At 60.5% G+C, this 20,265-nt stretch overlaps 1 protein-coding gene across 14 annotated transcripts in view; it reads left to right on the top strand.

The window, feature by feature from the left end:
• Window positions 1-20,265, top strand: part of UNC13A (unc-13 homolog A) — a 91,441-nt gene that overhangs the window by 4,011 nt on the left and 67,165 nt on the right. For 7 of the 14 annotated variants that reach the window (XR_010425327.1, XM_064636982.1, XM_064636978.1 and 4 more), the window contains exons 2-27: window positions 968-997; window positions 1,338-1,437; window positions 1,638-1,755; window positions 1,931-2,054; window positions 2,229-2,302; window positions 2,386-2,440; window positions 3,267-3,302; window positions 3,827-4,037; window positions 4,530-4,655; window positions 6,038-6,667; window positions 8,316-8,409; window positions 9,404-9,453; window positions 10,505-10,583; window positions 12,158-12,229; window positions 12,507-12,726; window positions 13,247-13,474; window positions 13,722-13,863; window positions 14,233-14,402; window positions 15,225-15,340; window positions 15,444-15,607; window positions 16,319-16,481; window positions 18,610-18,678; window positions 18,808-18,897; window positions 19,056-19,190; window positions 19,480-19,613; window positions 20,048-20,133. Coding sequence is in view for 13 of the 14 variants with exons in the window: in XM_064636982.1 (XP_064493052.1) it covers window positions 968-997; window positions 1,338-1,437; window positions 1,638-1,755; window positions 1,931-2,054; window positions 2,229-2,302; window positions 2,386-2,440; window positions 3,267-3,302; window positions 3,827-4,037; window positions 4,530-4,655; window positions 6,038-6,667; window positions 8,316-8,409; window positions 9,404-9,453; window positions 10,505-10,583; window positions 12,158-12,229; window positions 12,507-12,726; window positions 13,247-13,474; window positions 13,722-13,863; window positions 14,233-14,402; window positions 15,225-15,340; window positions 15,444-15,607; window positions 16,319-16,481; window positions 18,610-18,678; window positions 18,808-18,897; window positions 19,056-19,190; window positions 19,480-19,613; window positions 20,048-20,133 (3,516 nt within the window). In the remaining variant the exon portion in view is untranslated. The remainder of the gene's footprint in view (window positions 1-967; window positions 998-1,337; window positions 1,438-1,637; window positions 1,756-1,930; window positions 2,055-2,228; window positions 2,303-2,385; window positions 2,441-3,266; window positions 3,303-3,826; window positions 4,038-4,529; window positions 4,656-6,037; window positions 6,668-8,315; window positions 8,410-9,403; window positions 9,454-10,504; window positions 10,584-12,157; window positions 12,230-12,506; window positions 12,727-13,246; window positions 13,475-13,721; window positions 13,864-14,232; window positions 14,403-15,224; window positions 15,341-15,443; window positions 15,608-16,318; window positions 16,482-18,609; window positions 18,679-18,807; window positions 18,898-19,055; window positions 19,191-19,479; window positions 19,614-20,047; window positions 20,134-20,265) is intronic. The other 7 variants (XM_064636984.1, XM_064636981.1, XM_064636979.1 and 4 more) reach the window with 3 other exon arrangements.

Raw genomic sequence — 20,265 nt, 5'->3', positions numbered from 1 at the left:
TGGCACCCGCGTCATTAAACCGTTCTCCGGGTGCTGTGTCATTCCCCCCCCCCCGCCTGGTCCCCTCCCGGGAGCCCCGAGGACACCCCTCGCCCCCGCCGCGCCCCCGGCGTTGGCAGCGTTGGTACCTGGCTGTGCCCAGCTCTGTTTGCCTCCCCATTGCAGCCAAAACGTGGGGACTGACCCCCGCCCTGCACTGGGTAAAGCCGGGGGGGGGATCAGCCAGAATCGAGGGTGTTTTTCCCATGGTGCTGAGCAGGATCTGAGCCCCCCCATGCACACACACACCCCGATGGGCAGGATGGGAACCAGCCCCTCAGTCCCCTCTGGAACAGGGCTGGGGTGCAGTGGGGTTGTTTCGGGGCTGTATGGGAATTGGAGGGGTATCTCCACTGTCCCTGGTGCTGTTTTGGGGTGGGGAGGGTTACAGCCTGTTACCGTTCCACTCTTAAGGGGAGGAAAGCCCCCCCCGGGTTTCCCCGTGGGAAATCTGGGTCGGTGGTTTGGGAGACACTTAACCCTGGTGCTGCTGGGCTAGTGCCCTGTGACAGGGACTAGAGAAGGGGGCAGGGCCCCCCAGAACCCGCCTTTTCCCTCGAGATATGGATGGTGAGTGACATCATCTGTTTCCCCAAATAGATCCCAATTCAGAAGTGAGGGGGATCGGGAAAGTAACACCCCCTCAACAGATGAAGGCAGGTCATTTGGGGTTGCAAGCTGTCCCAGAGTGGCAGGTTTTTTGGGGGGCCTTTGCTCCCCTCTGGTGCCCATCTCCAGCTCATGTCTGGTGTCCCACCCTCACCTGGCATCGTGTATCCCAGCACTTTCCCCACCTGGCAGCTGAAGGGGAGAGTGGGGGGGCAGTCAGAGCTGGGGTCCTCCCACCCCCTTGACACCCTGGTGGGGGGTCTCCAGCCCCCCATCGAGGCTCTCAGCCTGATTCTTTTCCCTCCCTCTGTCCCCACAGTTAAAAAGGCCAAGTATGACGGGCCCCAAGGTAAGTGACCCCCCACCTGCCTGCCCACCTGAGGGGGGGCGGGGGGGCTCTTGGGCTGGCTGGATGTGACAGGGTCAGAGGAAGGGCTGGGGGGAGAGGGGAGCCCAGGCTCATCCTCAGCTCTGGAGATATCATTCGGCAAGTTTGGGGTGGGGGAGGAGCACACACAGAGATGGGGGTGCCCTGAACAGGAGCGGGGGGACTCACATTCATCACCCCAGCAGAGGTGGGATCCATTGCGGGGCTGGCGTGCCAAGTGTGGGGGTCCCCACGGGAGGGTGGCAGTGGGTGGTGTCAGGGGGGCACTGGGGGTCACTTCACCCTCTTCTTGCTCCCACAGAGAAGTTTAACACCTACGTGACCCTGAAGGTGCAAAATGTCAAGAGCACGACCATCGCGGTGCGGGGCAACCTGCCCTCCTGGGAGCAGGACTTCATGTTGTGAGTGTCCAGGGGGTCCCCCGGGATCCCCCATCACTGCTGCCCCTGCAGACAGGGGGAGGTCCCCTGCTGACCCCAGCCCTGGGGGCTCCCCTGAGTCCTGGGGCTGAGGGGGCAGGTCAAGGCTGGGGTGGTCCTAGGGGCCTGCTGAGGGGGGTGACCTGAAGGGGGGTGTAGCCTGATACCTTTCCTGTCCCCAGTGAGATCAACAGGCTTGACCTGGGCCTGACAGTGGAGGTGTGGAACAAGGGGCTCATCTGGGACACCATGGTGGGGACGGTGTGGATCCCCCTGCGGACCATCCGGCAGTCCAACGAGGTAGGGAGCCAGGCATGTCCACCCCACGTGGACCCCAAGGGACATGACCCAGCCTCAGCTGTCCTTCGGGGCAGGGAGTGCCTTCCCCATCCTGCTTGGGGCCAGACCCCATGTGCTGGTTGTGGGGCCAGGAAAGGCCCGTGGGAGCTCTCCTCACCCCATTTCCACCCCACAGGAGGGCCCTGGGGAATGGCTCACACTCGACTCCCAGGTCATCATGACCGACAACGAGATTTCGGGCACCAAGGACCCGACTTTCCACCGCATCCTCCTTGACACCCGCTTCGAGCTGCCGCTGGGTGGGTACCATCCCTGGCCCCCCGGACTGGGGTGCATCCTTCCTGGTCCCCAGCCCCAGGCATGCTCAGGAGCCTTGGAGATGGGGCTGAGGCTCTGACCCTGTGGCCTCAAAAGCTTGAGGGCTGTTTTGGGAGGGGGGTTCTGTGCACCAAGTTGGGTCTTTGCCCTTGCAGATATCCCCGAGGAGGAGGCCAGGTACTGGGCCAAGAAGCTGGAGCAGCTCAATGCAATGCGGGACCAGGATGATGTAGGTGCAGCCAGATCTGGGGTGAGGGGGGTGGGGGCAACAGTGCTGCCAGCAGGAGCCCTCACCAGCCCCTCTCTTCCCAGTATGCCTTCCAGGAGGAGCAGGAAAAGCCTCTGCCCGTGCACGGCTCCCAGTGCTGTAAGTGCTGCCTTGTCCCTGCCCTGCTGTGGGACCCCCACGCCCCCTCTTCCTCCCCACTCCCCACACTGGGGATTCTCAGGGGTGGGCTCTGTTTGTGCTTTGGAGCATTGGACCCCATCCAAGTGGGGCTCAGCTTTACCCCACACCTTGTCCCCATTCCCATCCTCCCTCCCGTGTTTGCTGGTGTTTCTTTGCCGCCCCCCTGCTCCACAGTGGGTGAGCCTTCCTGTGGTCTGAGGGGGGCAGGGTGTGAGGGGCAATGGGACTGGTAAGGACAGTCCCCTGGGGAGCCTGGGCAAAGGGCAACAAGGCTGGTGAGGGAGCTGCTGGGTGGGGGCCCCAGCAGAGGGGTCTGGGGGATTCGGGGTGGCAGCTCAGTTTGTCCCGACCTGTGCCTGTTTGTCCTTCTGTAACCACCCCAAGTCCAGGTCAGTGTGTCTGTGCCCAGCCCAGGACCTGTCCCCTTTAAGTGCCACCATGCCTATCCACAGCACTGTCCCCAGCCTGGGCCAGTGTCACCGTGCCCAGCCCCATGTGCTGTCCCCAGCTCAGCTTGGTGTCACCACGGCTCAGGCCCAGGCACTGTCCTCAGTGCCCTTAGTGCCACTGGGCTCATCCTCCCTAGACCCCCTCCCTGTCCCATCACGGTGCTGCATTGCACAGTCCCTGTCCATGGCTCAGTGCCAATGTGCCCCATCCTGGATGTCCCCCATCTCAGGGCGCTGTCCCCCACCCAGCCCAGTGCCACTGTGCCATCTGGGAGATGCTGGTTCCTCCCAGCCAGCTGCCTCTGTCCTTATTGTCTCTGCCCCTTTCTTTGTAGGCAACTGGAATTATTTTGGCTGGGGAGAACAGCAGAGTAAGTATCCTGCCCCCTCCTCTCCTCTCAGCCTGGGGGTCCGCAGCATGTCCCCCTTTGCCTGGCCCAGGGCTCAGGGGACCTGGGGCTTGGGTTCAACCTGTGGCCTCATGCCATGACTCTGCTGGGTGAGGACGGTGTCACCAAGTGCCCTGTCCTGGGCAGGGCTGTCCCCATGGGCTGGTGAGGACACAGCCCTGGGTGGCTCTGTGCCCTCAGGGTGCCCCGGTAACCACGAGAGCCCAGGCTTTGCCTCTGTGGTGGGACATCAGTGGGGCAGAGGGAGGCTCTGCCCTGTCCTCTTTCTCCTTTCTGTATGTCCCAAATTCCCCCTCTGCCTTCCTCTCCCCCTCAAACCCTTCCTGCACTGAGAACACGTGCAGCCCCCTCTCACCCTGCCCGGGGTCCATCTCCCCAGCACGGGCCCACAGCGGTGGGGACACAGTGGGGGCACTGACGGGTCTGTGCAGGGCGTGGGGCAGATTTGGGCCATCCCCTGTCCCACTCACTGTGTCCCCTGGCAGATGATGACCCTGACAGCACCGTGGATGACCGGGACAGCGATTACCGCAGCGAGACCAGCAACAGCATCCCCCCCCCTTACTACACCACGTCCCAGCCCAACGCCTCCGTGCACCAGTACCCTATGAGGCACCAACAGCAGAGCTCCCGCGACTCCTACACCGACTCCATGCAGAGCTACGAGATGGACTACTCGGACCAGGCTCCCATCAGGTAGTGTGGGGTGCAGCCCCCCCCGGGACTCCCTCTCTCAACCTCCCCCCCAGGTGACAGAGGCCAGCAGGTCCCTGAGGTGACGCCAGGGCTGGTGCTCCCAGGGAGGTGGGTGACAGAGGGAAGGAGGCTGAGGTGAGGAAAAGGTGGATGGTACTGGCCCCATCCAAGCCTTTCCTTCTCCCTGGGAAGTTTTCAAGCCCTTTTGGGTCACCGCTCTCCTCTGTCCTCGCTGGGTCTGGGGACCCCCACACCACGCTGGGAGCTGGGCAGTGGGGTGTGGGCTGGCTGGGGACGCAGACGTGGCAGAGACACCTGCCCAGCGCTTCTTCCCTGCGGCCGCAGCACAGCCCAGCCCAAGGTGCCAGCCCCCTCCAGGTGGGCAGAGCCTCCCTGCCGGTGTCCCCCGGCGGCAGGGGATGCCGGGACGTGGCGGGTGGCGGTGGTGTGGCACTGGGGCCTCGCTGACCATGTTCCTCTCCTCCCCGGCAGACGCTATGGTAGCGTAGACTCTGCCGCAAACGGACGCAGCGACGCTGAGTCCGGTTCTGAGTCGAGCAGGCGGACCAGCCGCCAGCCTTCCCTTGAGAGCAGGCGGTCCCTAGACCTATCGGATAGGTGGGTCTCTGCCTGTGCCGTGTGCCGTGTGCCGTCGCAGAGTGCTGTGGTCGGTCCTTGCAGCCATGGTGAGGCCAACACCAGTCCTGGCAAGGGCGGCCTCGTGCCACCGCAGGGTCCCCGCTCCCCGTCCCGGATCGGCCTCGCAGGGGGGCAGCGTTGGGGTGCTCCAGGTGTTCCCTCCGATGTCCCGTCTTGCTGCTGCACCCCAGTTCACGGGGTGATGTCCCAGCATCCTGGTACCACTCGTTGGCACTGCGACCATCTGCAGCCTGTTCCTCCTTGAGCCAGCGGGTGTGGGAGTGGGGCCTCGGGGACTCAAATGCCACCCCATGTTCCCGGTCACCTCCCAGGGAGTGCCTGGCTGGGCCAAAGCCTCATGCAGTGATTTGGGATCCTTGTGATATGCCAAGGCCTCTCTCCCAGCTCTGGCCAGGGTCAGGATGGGGAGGTGGGGGGTTTCCACGCATGAGCCATGTCTCCTGCACCCCTGTGCCCCAAGTGCCCCTTCCCAAGGTACCTGGATGATGCCAGTACCCCTCCCAGCTGGGACCAGCCTGGGCATCCCCCAGCACCCTCTTCCTTGCAGTGTTCCCTGGCTTCCCATTGCCTGGCTCGGCCACTCCGGGCTCTGCCCATCCCATCCCCTCATCCCCATCCCCCTTGCCCACCCCACTCGCCCTGGCTGGAGACGTGGTGTCGGCCTCTTCCTTGGCATGTCCCTGTCCTGTCTGCATGTCTGCTTCTGTCAGCCTGTCCCCACGGAGCCCCGGGGCACAGGGGCACAGGGACCCCTGCAGCCCCCCCAGTGTCAGGCAACTGTGAGAGGAGGGGGCTGGAAGGGCCCGGGGGAGGGACAGATGGAGCGGGGGGAAGGGATCTGGCTGGGCAGGAGGAGTGGAGAGGGGACCCCCGGGTAGGGATGATGTTGAGGGGAGTGAGGGGGCTCAGGGGGTGCCCTGGGGTGAGGGTGCTTGGGAGGGCTATGAGGAGCACTGGGTGTCAGAGTTGGATGACAGCTCTGTGGGGCAGGGGCAGGACAAGGGTTTCTGGCAGTAGCAGGAGGCAGCACCTGGCTGGGGGTGCTGTGCTCTGCCCCCACCCCTGGCTGGGGTGAGCTGAAGGGACAGACACTGTCCCCCCATCCCCACGCTCAGCCCTGGCACGGTCAGGAAGGTCAGACCCTGAGAGTGCCCCAGCCTGGGGGCTGGTCCCAGCCCATGGAGTCTCCTGGGTCTGTGCCTCCAACTCCCAGGTTGAGGAGCCCAGTGCTCCCGGTGGGAGCTGCACATCCTCCCGCCCCTGGGACGGGCACCCCGGGGCTCTGTCTGGGGTGACACAGACCCACAGGAACCCTGTCCTTGTGTCCCCTCGCCCCTCAGCCCCACAGGGAGCAGTCGCTACGCCTCGTCGGCCGAGCTGAGCCAGGGCAGCTCCCAGCTGAGTGAGGACTTCGAGAACGAGAGTCTGCGGGACTCGGAGCTGGACGAGAGGGACGGCGACTCCTACCACTCCTGCCACAGCTCCGTCAGCTACCACAAGGACTCACCGCGCTGGGAGGAGGAGGACGATGATGATCTCTACCTGGAGGAGGAGGAGGAAGAGTTCATTGAGGACTACAGTGAGACTGAGGAAGGCTATGCGAAGGAGGAGGAGCTGGAGGAGGAGGAGGAGCTGCGGGAGGAGGACACTTATGAACCCCCCGAGGACGAAACGTACCCCCCACCACAGAAACCCCCTGCACAGCAGCAGCAGCAACAGGTCCCCCAGCAGCAGCAACAGCAGCAGCAGCAGCAGCAACAGCAGCAACCTCAGCTGGTCCCACAGCTGAAGCCACAGCAGCAAGAGAGAAAGGAGGAGAGGAAGGAGGAGAGGAAAGAGGAGAGGAAGGAGGAGAAGGACACCTCTGCCTCCCAGGAACCCCCTGAGGCCCTCGAGGCCCAGAGGGGAGCGGAGGAAGCTCCCGTGCAAGAGGCAGCCCCAGAGTCTGAGCCCCCAAAACCAGCTGAGAGGTAGGAGGGGGGACTGATCTGCCCTGGGATGGCACCATGCCTGGTGGCACTGAGGATGCTCTGGAGGTGGCTCAAGGCTGGGGCTGGTGCCAGGGGGCAGGATGAGACACCTTGTGTGGTCTCTGGAGCTTTTCCAGGTGCCTGAGGCATTGAGATGAGGGAAACCCACCTTGTGCCCCTCAGGCAGGGCCAGCCCCCTCAGGCACACTGCCCTGGCCCAGCCACCCCCATGCTGAGCAGGGCTCAAGGTGTTTAAGAACCTGCCAGAGCTATTGGTCTGCAGGTTTATAACCTGGGACAAACCTGGGGCTGGGGAAAGTGGAGGCTTGAGGCTGCAATTCCTCTCCTCTGGCTCAAGTTTTTGGCTCCCTGGATGGAGGGAGTACCCTGGAGCTTGGTCAGATGAGGAAATTTCCATCCACAGGAGCCAGTCCTCTCCCTAGGCCACTCCATGGCCTTCTGTGCTGTGAATTAGTTGGTGGCCAGGTTCCTGGTTCAGCATGTGAATAATTCATATCTCGGGGACAGATTATTCAAATGTCATTATTGACCATTTCCATTTTCAGTGACCGTCACCCCTCCCTGAAGAGGGGAACTGTGATGGGCTTTTTCAGTCTTTTATTTAGTTTAAATTATAGACCAGAGCTGGGGAATCTCTAATTTAAAAGAATGTGCAGAGAGCTGTTTTTTTTTTAAAATACATATTTGGGCCCAAGGGCTGATGGGAGCCTGGGCATAGGTGGCCTCAGGTCATGGTGCCCACTGGGCAGGGGGCTCAGGGGGTCCCATGTTGGGAATTGGAGACCATGGATTAGTGCTGGGGACACCAGTTTAGCACTGGGGACCATGGACTGTTCTGGGACCCCATATTAGTGCTGAGGACTCCAAGTTGACATTGATGACCCCAGATTATCACTGAGGACATCAGATTAGCTCTGGGAGCCATTGGTTAGTGCTGGGGACCACAAATTAATTCTGACAACCCCAGATTAGCACTGGGGACCCCAGATTAGCATAGGCAGAGACCCCAGGGCTGGTTTGGGCAGGTTCATCTCCTGAGCTCCCCACGGCTTTGTCCCAGGATAGTTTTGGGTCTCTCTCTCCAGTGTCATGTCACAGCAGGGTCTCAAGGAGGCTGGTGTGTTTGGAGAATTTCTTTTCCTCTATGTCTTCATTTTGCAGGAGAGGAGAAAAAAACCCCACAACACCCAGCATGTCCAGGTGGACAGTTTTCCCTGGGCTTGGAGCCATGGGGGTGTTGAGGGTTCTTCACCCCGGGCTGTTGTGGTGGGAAGAGGCCAGAGAACATCCTGATGGATGTGAGGGGCAAAGGATGTTTAATTCACGTACTTGTGTCACCAACTGTCCCCACATGTCACTTGGGTGCCCAGGTCAGGGTCTCCTGAGGGAGGGGTAGCTCCTGGCTTGTCCCCAGTGCTCTACCCTGACAGTGTTGCCCTTTGCAGCAGGACCTGCTGCATTTTCAGGTCCTTCCTGGTAGCAAAAGGGGGTTTTGCCATGGCCACGCTGGCTCTGGACCCATCAGGATGCCCAGATCACAGCCTCAGTCCTGCCCAGGGTGTGGGGGCTGATTCCCCCTCCCCGGTGCTGTGCTGGGAGGTGACAAGGTGTGTGTGTGTCCTTGCAGGGAGCAGGCAGAAGAGGAGGTGCAGGACCCCAAAGCACGAGCCAAAGCCAACTGGCTGAGAGCCTTCAACAAGGTCTGCATGCAGCTGCAGGAGGTGAGGACCCCCCTGGCCACTGCCCTGGGCTGAGGGCACGGCCCCTTCCCACGCCCTGGCAGCTTCCAGGGACATCCACTCCCCAGGGACCCATCCTGACCTGGGGGCCCCCAGCAGTGGTGGCCCCACAACCCCATTCCTGCCAAGTGGGACCCCCAGAGGGGCCTGGAGTGCTGAGGACCCCCCCGTGTGTGCTGCATGCGTGTGCTGGTGCGAGCCCCCCACCCTGTCCCCTCTGTTGAGTTGACAATATTTTGTTTTGTTTTTAGACTCCATCCTCCATCTTTTCTTTTTGTTTTGGCTCTGGATTCGCTCCCCGGGGTCTCGATCCCCCTCCCCACCGCTTCTCTTTTCAGTTGTCCACCACCATGGCCCTTGCACCCGCGTCTCCCCTCCCTGCAGGGAAGGGGTGTAGCCTGCCTGCAGGTAAGCATGTCCCCCTGGAACCTCCCAGCAACCTGTGTGCCTTCCCTGTGTGTGTGTGTGTGTGTGTCTGTGTGTGCAGGGATTGCCCCACAAGGGCAATGGTCTCTCTGCTCCCCTGAAATAATCCCCTCCTGGAAGGGGAGGTGTCACTGCTGGACTATCCCTGCACACACCCCCACTTCCATGTGCTCTGGCTTTTCCCTCCTCTTCTCTCCAACTGCTGTGGGTCCCTGAGGACCAACTGAGCCCTTATGATGCTTCTCCACTGCCCCAACCCCCAAATTTTAGCACGGTGTAGCTGCCCACCCTGCTTTGCCAGCCCGAGCCCCTCTGCTGAAGCCCACCCACTGCTCACCCAGCTCAGCCTCCTCAAGATATTTATTCCCAGTGCCAGCTCTTTGCTGGGAAGAGCCCTGTTGGTTTTGGAACACTTTGCTCTGCCCACCCTGCCCATCCTCCCGTGCTTCCCCAGTGCTGGGAGCACAGTGGGGTGCTCACTGCCCTGGGGGGGCTGCCCCCCACGCTGGTGGATCCCACTGTGCCCCTGACACTGTCCTGTGTTTTCCAGGCCCGCGGGGAAGGTGATGGAGAATCCAAATCCCTGTGGTTCAAAGGCGGGTGAGTACAAGGGGAAGCTGGAACGTTCTGCCCCCCGGGATCTCAACCCCCTTCTCATTAGGATGTGATTAACAAGCTCAACAGTGGGCCTGTGTGGGGAAGGGTTGCTGAGCTGTGGGCGTGCAGGGGGCCGGATTTTGGGGCTGAATGCTGGTCGATGTCTGGTGCTTCTGGAGGAGCCAGCAGAGATGACATTGCTCTGTGTCCCCAAGAGCTGCTGCTGAGGGGGAGAGTGAGAGGTGAGTTGGGATGGGACTGAGTTGGGGTGGCAGCTCCTGCTTCCCTCATGGAGTGATGCCATGGGGAATCCTGAGCCTCTCACCTCGATGGGCTGGGGGTCTCAGTCCTGGTTTGCCCTCGCAGACGGCTCTGCCATGACCCCAGGCAGAATGTGGCAGTTTTCCATGAGGATTCCCAGATCACACCAGGGATTTCTCACAGACAGGGCTGCAAAGCTGAGTTCCTGCCTCAGTTTCTCTTGCAGCAGAACTCAAGGCTCACGTGCTCAGTGCTCCCCTCTGGGGTCCCAGAGTGAACCTCTAGCTCTCCAGCCCCAAGCTGCAAAGCCAGAGCTGACTAAGCCAAATGGGCTGCTTTTCTCCTGAGTTTCACTGCTGCACTTCACATGGGGAAAATCAGAGTTTCCTGCCCAAATCCCCTTCCCCCTCAGCTTTTAGTCCGGTGATCCTTGTCCCAGTCAGGGTGGTGATGAGGTTGGGGGCCCCATGGACAGGTCCCAGCCACAAAGGGATTGCTTTGCAGTTCTATCTGCCAAATCCTAGAGTGTAGGAAGGAATTCTTCTCTGAGAGGGTGGTGAGGCCCTGGCACAGTTTACCAGTGCAGCTGTGCCTGCCCCATCCGTGGAAGAGTTCAAGGCCATGTTGGACGGGGCTTGGAGCAACCTGGGATAGTGGAAGGTGTCCCTGCCCATGGCAGGGAGTGGAATGAGGTCAGACCCAAACCAGGCTGTGACTCTACGAAATCCCGAGTGACCATGGGGCAATAATGCCTCAGTTTCCCCTTCCCCTCTGACTCTCCTCTCTCTTGCAGGCCTGGTGGTGGGCTGATCATTATAGACAGCATGCCGGACATTCGCAAGCGAAAACCCATCCCCCTAGTTAGCGATTTGGTGAGGCTCCTCCTAAGGCACCACCCCCACAGCTGCCGGCTTCGCTCCCGCTGCGCCCCACCGGACTGCCCCGCTCCCCAGCTGCCTCTAACATGGCTTGTGTTCTCTTGTTTTCTTTCCTGTGGCCTGGCTGGGCTTCCCCCGCGGCAGGGGGGCGGCTGTAAGGTTTCTGCGCTGCATTAACAGCATGCCCGACATTAAGCCTGGACGCAAATCTCTCCCTCTAGTCAGCGATCTGGTGAGCGCGGTCCGAGGGGTTAAAGAGAGAGCGCCCTTGGGTGCTGCCGGCCAGCCCTCAGCTCCCCCAGCCCTGCCAAAGGGGGGCGGGGGTGTCCCAGGCTGGTTTGGGGGGCTCCTGGCCCTCCTTGCAGTGGGGGGAGCTGTGAGGATGGCACAGCTGGGCTCTCCCTACCCGAGGGTGCTTCTCTTTAACGGAGCCCCAGTCCCTACACCAAGCATCAGCCCGAGGCTTCCCGGGGCTGCTTCTGGTTTCTCATTTTTTTGCTGGTGCTGTGTCCCTGGTCCTTCCCTGTCCCACCTGCTGTAGGTCCCTGCAGCTTGGACCATGCTGGTGCTGGACAGATGGACCTCTGTACGAGGGGAGGGATGGTAGTGGCTTTTCCAAGCTGCCCAGACCCTCTGGTCCCATTCCCACTGCCCTGCTGTGCTTTCACAGCCCAGTGTATGGGGCTGGGGACCCCCCATGTATGGACCCCCCATGCTGGGGTCCCTTCCAGCCTCTGGGCTCTAATGCACAGGATCACTCTGCTGTCCTCTCCCTGGTGACAAGAGACAGCAATTTTGGAAACCAGACACCCCTTACCCCCAGAATTAGATGCCCTTCCCCTCCTTCTCCCTTTCTTTACACCTTGCCAGCTCCACTGTGTGCCCTCCCCAGGGTACCACCCTCCTGTCCCCAACCTGTCTCTCCCCTCATCCCCCTGCCCCCCCTTGCTGCCCCCCACCCAGTACCCCCCACCCCCAGCCCACTTGGGCAGCCGCTGATGCTTCTGCACTGTGCTGTGTTGGTGTTTGGGGGGTTGGGGGGTGGGCAGTGGGCAGGGTTTGAGGGGGCTGCTTCCTTTCCCTGCTGGATTTGCAGGCTGCAGCCAGTGCTGGGCTTGAGGACACAGTTCCTCCCACCCAGTGCTGGGTGAAGGGGGGGCGTTGCCCCCATCCCAACTGGTTCTGTTGAGGAAGGGGCTCTCCTGGGAAGTGTTTGCACTAATGGCCTTTTTATTCCCCCCTTGCTGGCCCTGGCTGCCCACAGGCCATGGTAAGTGCCCCCCACCCCATCTCCCCAGGGGTTTCAGACACATGTTGAGAGGCTCTGCCCTGCTGGGGCTGAACTGGGAATGCCACAGGCTGCTGAACTGGTTCCAGTCCCACTGCACAGCAATGCTGGCATCACTGGGAGCTGGGCTGTCCCCTCTGCCCCCGAATGCAGCCAGGAGCCCTCCCTGTCTGGGGTTGGGGTCTGTCCTGGGTGTTCTACAGCCACTGGGACCTCAAAGGAGTGCAGGAGGGTCCCTCCATGCTCTGCTGGATTTGGGAACTCTGTTTCTTTCCCACAGTCCCTGGTCCAGTCCAGGAAAGCGGGAATCACATCTGCACTGGCCTCGAGCACCTTGAACAATGAGGAGCTGGTAGGTGCTGGGGTGGGCTGGGGTGGAGGTGGTCATGGGGGGGGGCTGAGCCTCGGGGCTGGGCCAGCAGTGAAAGTGCAGGGTGTGTGCCACACCAGCGTCCTCTGGCAACACCAGAGCAGCTGAGTATAGAATCATGGCATTACTGAGGTTGGAAAAGACCTTTAAGATCACCAAGTGCAACCATCAACCCACCACCGCTAACCCGTGTCCTCAAGTGCCACCCTCTGCCCTGCCTGAGCCTTTCTCCCCCCTCCTCTCTCCTGTCCCTGCACAGAAAAACCATGTTTACAAGAAGACCCTGCAAGCCTTAGTGTACCCCATCTCCTGCACGACGCCCCACAACTTCGAGGTGTGGACGGCCACCACCCCCACCTACTGCTACGAGTGCGAGGGGCTCCTGTGGGGCATCGCCCGGCAGGGCATGCGCTGCGCCGAGTGTGGCGTCAAGTGCCACGAGAAGTGCCAGGACCTGCTCAACGCCGACTGCCTGCAGAGTAAGGACACAAGCCTTGTCCCTTCTGCCCTTGGAGAGGGAGGATGGAGCAGCCTGGGAGAGCTGGGCTCCTGCCTTGAGCGTGGGAGAAGTGGTGGGCAGGGCAGGTCTGTGCTGGGAAGGGGGTAGAGCCCTCCAGGTTTGAATTAATTAATGTATGGAATTGCAGAATGGTGGAATTGTCAAGGTTGGAAAAGACCTTTAATACCAACAAGTCCAACCATCAATCCATCACCGTTGTCACCACTGAACTATGTCCTCAAGTGCCACATTCACACGTTTTTTGTACACTTCCAGGGATGGTGACTCCACCACTGCCCTGGGCAGCCTGTGCCAATGCTTGACAACCCTTTCTATGAAGAAATTTTTTTCTAATATCCAACCTAAACCTCCCCTGGTGCAACTTGAGGCCGTTTCCTCCTGTCCCCAAGCCCATCATGCCCACTTGAGAGAGCTCTGTGGTCTCTCCTGGATACCACCTGCGTCCCCACCCCATCTCACCCATGGCTGTCCTCTCCCAGGAGCAGCAGAGAAGAGCTCCAAGCACGGAGCAGAGGACCGGACCCAGAACATCATCATGGTGCTCAAGGACCGCATGAAGATCCGGGAGCGCAACAAGCCGGAGATATTTGAGCTGATCCAGGAGGTGTTTGGGGTCAACAAGACCACACACACACAGCAGATGAAGGCAGTGAAGCAGAGTGTCCTGGATGGCACCTCCAAATGGTCGGCCAAGATCAGCATCACAGGTAGGTAGCTGTCCTCTTTGGACATGGGGACAAGGCTGTTCCCAGCACAAGGATGCTGCATGGCCCAACCCCTCATCCTGCCAAGCAGCTTCAGCCCCTGGGGCTCTGTGGGGGCACAGGTGCCTGTTTTGGGGGTCTTGGTGTGGCTGTGGCACTGATTTCTCTCTCTGTCTGTTCTCTCTGCCATGTGTGCCGTGCCTGTGCCGTGTGTGGATGGGTGTGCATCCCGTGCCGTGCTGTGCTGCAGTGGTTTGTGCCCAGGGCCTGCAAGCAAAGGATAAGACAGGTTCCAGTGACCCCTATGTCACTGTCCAGGTTGGAAAGACAAAAAAAAGGACTAAAACTATCTACGGCAATCTCAACCCAGTCTGGGAGGAGAATTTCCATTTGTAAGTTCACCCCCAGTCCCCTCATCTGCCTGCATTGCTGTGCTGGGCTGTGCTGGCTGTCAGCATGTCCCTTTGGAGTGGGGGAGCCAGCTGGGCCTCGTCCTGCCCCCACTCAGGGTGGAGGGGGGTGCTGGGGTCCCTCAGGGTGCTGTTTTTGTGCCATGGAGGGTTGGGCTCCAGAGGCTGATCCTGGCTGTGCTGGGACTGTGCTCAGCCAACTGGGGAGGGTTGGTGCCCCCAGGTCTGCTCTCTTCCCTAGTTCCTGCCCTGTGGGGGGGTGGTCCCTCTTGTTTAGGGAAACAGAGGATGGGGAAAAGCTGGAAAGGTTTCCCTGCTCATCCCAGGGCTTGCTCCTTCTCTCCTCCCCAGTGAGTGCCATAACTCCTCTGACCGCATCAAGGTCCGTGTGTGGGACGAAGATGACGACATCAAATCCCGCGTCAAGCAGCGCTTCAAGAGGGAATCCGACGACTTCCTGGGCCAGACCATCATCGAGGTCCGGACCCTGAGCGGGGAGATGGACGTCTGGTACAACCTGGGTAAACATCTCCCTGACACAGCCTGAGACCCCTGCCCTGTGCCCTGGGGGGGTGACACAGCCTGGCCAGGCTGGGACCCCAGCCCTGGGCTCCAGAGGGACAACACAGCCTGGCCAGGCTGAGACCCCAGCCCTGGGCTCCAGAGGGACAACACAGCCTGGCCAGGCTGGGACCCCAGCCCTGGGCTCCAGAGGGACGTGCTACAAGCCCTGGCCTGAAGGGCTATAGCAGCAGCAATATAAATGTAACTATAAAAAAAAATATATATAATAAATATATACAATAAGTATACAAATATAAATATCTATTTCAACATAAAAATGTATATAAATATATACAAATATATTTATATAAATTTATATAAATATAATCACAGCAGTTGTGGATCAAGGGGTGAACTTGATGATCTCAGAGGTCCCCTCCAACCCAGCTGATTCTATGATTTTATATATAAATATAATATTATAAATAATTTTTAAATATATATAAAAACATTTCCTATCAGAAGCCACTGGGATCAAGTGTTTTCCCAGGGTCATTTGCAGAACCTTTAGCCCAGGAGGGCTGGAGTATCAGCCCTCTGCAGAGGGGAAACTGAGGCACAGAGAGGCCACTAGTGTCTGGAGATGTGGCCAAATCCCTCTCTTCAGTACCTTGGTGGCACTGTGCCCTGGCCTGGCTGCACATGGTACTGGGTGTCCACCCAGCTCTGGCCCTCAGAGACCCTCTGTCCTGGAGCATTCTGCCCCTCCTTGGGGCCAGGAGTGAGCAGGGTTGCTCTGGGGAAGCCTCACACCTCGTCCCCCTCCCTGTGCCCCGCAGACAAGCGGACAGATAAGTCAGCGGTGTCGGGGGCCATCCGGCTGCACATCAGCGTGGAGATCAAAGGCGAGGAGAAGGTGGCTCCCTACCATGTCCAGTACACCTGCCTGCACGAGGTGAGCGGCCCAGGCAGGCACGGGGGGCACGGCCCCTACCCCAGCGATGCCACCCTGCCACCACCAGCCCTGGGGACCTGACGGGACTCATTTGTACCCCCAGAACCTGTTCCACTTTGTGACGGATTTGCAAAACAACGGAGTGGTGAAGATCCCCGACGCCAAGGGGGACGATGCCTGGAAGGTGTACTTTGATGAGACGGCACAGGAGATCGTGGACGAGTTTGCCATGCGCTACGGGGTGGAGTCCATCTACCAGGCCATGACGTGAGTCACCTGCCCTCCACCTGGCTCAGGGGGGGCTGTGCCAGCCTTGAGAGGGGATCACTGTCCCCATCATCCTCCTCTACTGCCATTGGCACCCACTTCCCTGCCACGGGTCAGACTTGCCCCAAATCTGTGCCCATCCCTCCCCTTCTCAATGCACTGTGGCACAGACTCACCTCAAGTCCTGAGGGCACCATGTCAGATCTAAAGCTGTTGGAGGGTGTCCAAAGGAGGGACACAGAGCTGGAGATGGATCTGGAGGGGAAGGGTCTGAGGAGCAGCTGAGGGCACTTGGCTGGTTCAGCTGGAGCAGAGGATACTGAGGGGAGACTCCTCGGGGGCTGCAGCTCCTGCCGAGGGAGGCGGAGGGGCAGGCACTGAGCTCTGCTCTGGGACCAGGGACAGGACCCAGGGAAGGGCTGGAGCTGTGCCAGGGGGGTTGGGATGGATCTCAGGGAAAGGTTCTTCCCCCACAGGGTGCTGGGGCACTGATCAGGCTCCCCAGGGCAGTGGGCACGGCCCCAAGGCTGCCAGAGCTCCAGGAGCGTTTGGACAACGCTCTGAGGGACAGGGTGGGATTGTTGGGGTGTCTGTGCAGGGCCAGGGGTTGGACTGGATGATCCCTGTGGGTCCCTTCCTGCTCAGGATATGGTCCTGAGCCCATATGACCTCCCATGGCCCTACACCCTCACCTTTCCCCTCTCTCCACAGCCATTTTGCCTGCCTCTCCTCCAAGTACATGTGCCCGGGGGTGCCAGCAGTGATGAGCACCCTGCTCGCCAACATCAACGCCTACTATGCCCACACCACGGCCTCCACCAACGTCAACGCCTCCGACCGCTTTGCCGCCTCCAATTTCGGGGTAAGTCCGATGGTGCGTAAACACTCTTTCCTTCTTCTCTCTTTTCTTTGGGAGGGGGTGGGGGGCTCGGGGAGCAAAACGAGCCGTGCAAAACACCCCGCTCCAAACTGCAGCCAGGCAGCAGTGGGCCGGGGGTCATCCCCTGCTTGCCCCAAAAATCATCCCGCTCCCACTTTTCAGGAAGGAAAAGAGCCACCGCCTTCCTGGGAGAAGGGCTAAATTTGCTCCCTGAATTATTATGGGAGCCTGAGCGGACCGGGATATTGGGTGGCAGCGTGGCAGGAGGGGGACGCCTTGGTGGTAAAATCAGAAGCAGGTGGCCAGGAGCCACCGCTGCAGCTCACGGGGAGTTTTGCACGGCCTCGTGCACTTTGGGTGACCCCGGGCCTGCCACAAACACATCCAGCTGTGCCAGCACCCACTGGGTGCCTTTGAGGGCGAGTTTGTGGCAGGGCCGGGTGCCCCTTGGGGATACGGGTGAAGAGGGGCTGAGCTCTCACCTCGGCTCCCCCCGTGCCATCCCAGAGGCAGGAGCTGGTTGTTCTGGGTGCACACGGGTCGAGCCGGGGTCAGTGCCCAGCCCGGGGTGTAGCAAGGAGCTGGGTAGCCAGGGACACAGCCAGGGCCGAGCACAGCTCCGGGCAGCTTTGGCTCACCTCCCCGCTCCATTGCAGGGGGTAGCTAGAGCCGAGCGAGCTGTGCCTCCGGATCGCACAGCAGGAGGAAACCGTACCAAAAGAACCGCCTTTTCTCTGACGTGGAGGGTTTTAAAAACTTGTCTCTTTCTCTTTTTTAGAGAGCCTAAGGTTGGGTCCTAAAGTGCCCGGCCGTGTCGCTTTAACCCTGAGTACCCGTCGTGTCCAGTGTTAGTGCTGCAGCCGTTCCTCGGGTGTCGGGGACGCACGGTCCGGCCCCGGGCCTGGCTGGGCCGTCCCGGCGGGCGAGTGCCGAAGGTTTGCGGTGGCCAGCGCAGGCTGTGGGCACGGCCGAGCCGCAGCTGGGCGGGCGCGGGACTCGCTGCCCCGCCCCGTCCCCGGGTCCTGTCCCCCAGGACTCCCAGCGCTGCTCCGGGCTCTCCGGAGCCCCGCGGGTCAGCCCTGACCCGGTACAGCCGGTGCTGGGGGGAACCCAGGGCTCTCGTGGGAGGCCCACGGGGTTGTGCAAAGCCTCTCCCCAGCAGGATGCAAAGGGAAATGACCCCTGACAGCGATTTGGGGCAGTTATTGGGAAGAAATTCTTCCCTGTCAGGGTGGTGAGGAACAGGCACAGGTTGCCCAGAGAGGTGGTGATTTCCAGGGTTTCATCCCTGGAAGTGTTCCAGGACAGGTTGGACAGGGCCCTGAGCAACCTGATCTAGTGGAAGGTGTCCTGCCCATGGCAGGGGTGGAATGAGATGGCCTTTAAGGTCCCTCCCAACCCAAACCAGTCTGTGACTCTGATTGGTTGCTTTGCCCTCAGCTCTGACCCCCAATCCGATCTGCAGCCCAAGGTGGGATTTGTGTCCCCCTGCCCTGCACTCCCTGGGTGGGAGCTGGGCTGAGCTGAACTAAAGCCCCTCAGCCCCAAAGAAGACCACCCAGCTGGGGTGTTCCCTGCCCACATTCCTCAATGCAGCCCAGTGGGGAGAGCCAGGAGCCCATGGAGGTGTCCAGCTTCTGAAGATGGGCAACCACTGCAAGCCCTTTCCCTGTCCTTTTTCCTGAGCTCTTGGAAAGCCTCAGTCCAGGGGCTACAGATCCTGCACCCACTCTCCCAGCTCTTGCCCTGAGGTGGTCCAGTGGTCAGGGCAGACAGAACAGCCTGTCACCCCCCAGCAGTGACTGCCAGCACAGGGGACACACGTGGTGTCACCTCTCTGTCCTACACCACACCCGGCGTGACCACACCCCGGGAGCCGCCGAGGGCTTCGAGCGAGCCCCGGCCAGCAGCGAGGACCGGCTCTGCTCTGCCGGCACACCCTGCCCTGCAGGGCTGGGATTCAGGCAGGAGGGAAGGAAGGGCAGCAGGACAGCAGGAAGGAGAGAGATGAGCCGGGAGCAGCGGGGGCTGGGCTGGGAGCAGAGAGAGCCAGGGGCGGGGGGAGGGGGTCGGGCTCTGCCGCCTTTCCCCCGTTTACCTGCCCTGGGGCGTTTCTCCGCAGAAAGACCGATTCGTCAAACTCCTGGACCAGCTGCACAACTCCCTGCGCATCGACCTCTCCATGTACCGGGTAAGGTGCCTGCCCTGCCTCGGTTCCCCCACCTGGCTGATAAAGTCTGAAACAACAGCGGGCTTGTTTCCTCCCCCTCACTCTCCCCTGTGAGAGTTTTGTGGGCAACGCCCCCTCTTTTTTTCCCAGAACAACTTCCCTGCCAGCAGTCCCGAGCGGCTGCAGGATCTCAAGTCCACGGTTGATTTGCTGACCAGCATCACCTTCTTTCGGATGAAGGTACTGCTGGGGCCCCACTTGCCCCGTTTTTGGGGGGGATCTGACTCTCACTGGCCCTGGTTCTTTGGGGGTTGAGGTCACTCTGGCCCATGGTGCCCCTGCGTGGGTTGCTGGGGGTGTGGGTCTGCCCCCAACACCACTCCCTCCCTGCATTCCAGGTCCAGGAGCTGCAGAGCCCCCCACGAGCCAGCCAGGTGGTGAAGGACTGTGTGAAGGCCTGTCTCAACTCCACCTACGAGTACATCTTCAACAACTGCCACGAGCTCTACAGCCGCGAGTACCAGACGGACCCAGTGCGTGGGGCAGGGGGGTGCTGGGCAATGACCCTCCCCATCCCCTGCCCTTCTCCTTTTCCCAGTGCTCCTGCTCCCTCTCCAGAGCACTCAGCCCAGTGCAGAATGAGTCCCTAATCTTGGGCAGGGCTTCAAGCTCCAAAGCTGCAGGGTTGAGACCACAGGAGACAAGACGGGGCTGTGTGTGGGCCTCCAGGGTGTTCCCTCCTGTCTCATTGTTAGCTCTGACACAAATCTGAGCCCTGCAGGTGGGGTGACTGGAGTCTCCCCTGTGTCCTCATCCCTCCAGACTAAGAAAGGCGAGGTGCCCCCTGAGGAGCAGGGCCCCAGCATCAAAAACCTGGATTTCTGGTCCAAGCTCATCACCCTGATCGTCTCCATTATTGAGGAGGACAAGAACTCTTACACACCCTGCCTGAACCAGTGAGTAGGTGCTGGGGAAGGGGATCCTGCTGCACCCAGAGGGGATGCCCCCATGGAGGCAGTGGGAACCTGAGGCCCTTGGAAGTGGGTTTATAACACCCATTCTACAGATGGGAAAGCTGAGGCAGGTGGGAAGTGTGTGGGAGATGTCTCTCCATGTGGAAGGCCCGTCCAGCTTGTGTTCATAGCCTCAAACTCTGCCAGGGGAGGTTCAGGTTGAACATCAGGAAGAATTCATGGAAAAGGGTTATTAAGCATTGGAAGGGGCTGCCCAGGGTGGAGTCACCATCCCTGGAAGTGTTCAAGGAACATGTGGCCCTTAGTGCCATGGTCTAGTTGACAAGGTGGTAATCAGGCAAAGATTGGACTCAGTGGTCTTGAAGGTCTTCTCCAACCTAAATGATTTTGTGATCCACATTCTCTCCTTGCCCCAGATTCCCCCAGGAACTGAACGTGGGGAAGATCAGCGCCGAGGTGATGTGGAACCTCTTTGCTCAGGACATGAAGTATGCGATGGAGGGTGAGTCCCCCCCCACCCCGAGCCAGCAGGGGAACCAGACAGGAGCCACCCTCTGCTCCCACCTCACCTGTTCCCTGGGCAAACCCATCTCCCCTCCTCATCAACACCATGCCCAGCTCAAATCCCACCCAG

Source organism: Pseudopipra pipra, chromosome 27, assembly GCF_036250125.1.
Source record: "Pseudopipra pipra isolate bDixPip1 chromosome 27, bDixPip1.hap1, whole genome shotgun sequence".
Taxonomy (NCBI): Eukaryota; Metazoa; Chordata; class Aves; order Passeriformes; family Pipridae; genus Pseudopipra; species Pseudopipra pipra.
Note: the sequence above shows the minus strand (reverse complement) of the source record. Positions and strands in the feature narration are given on the sequence as shown.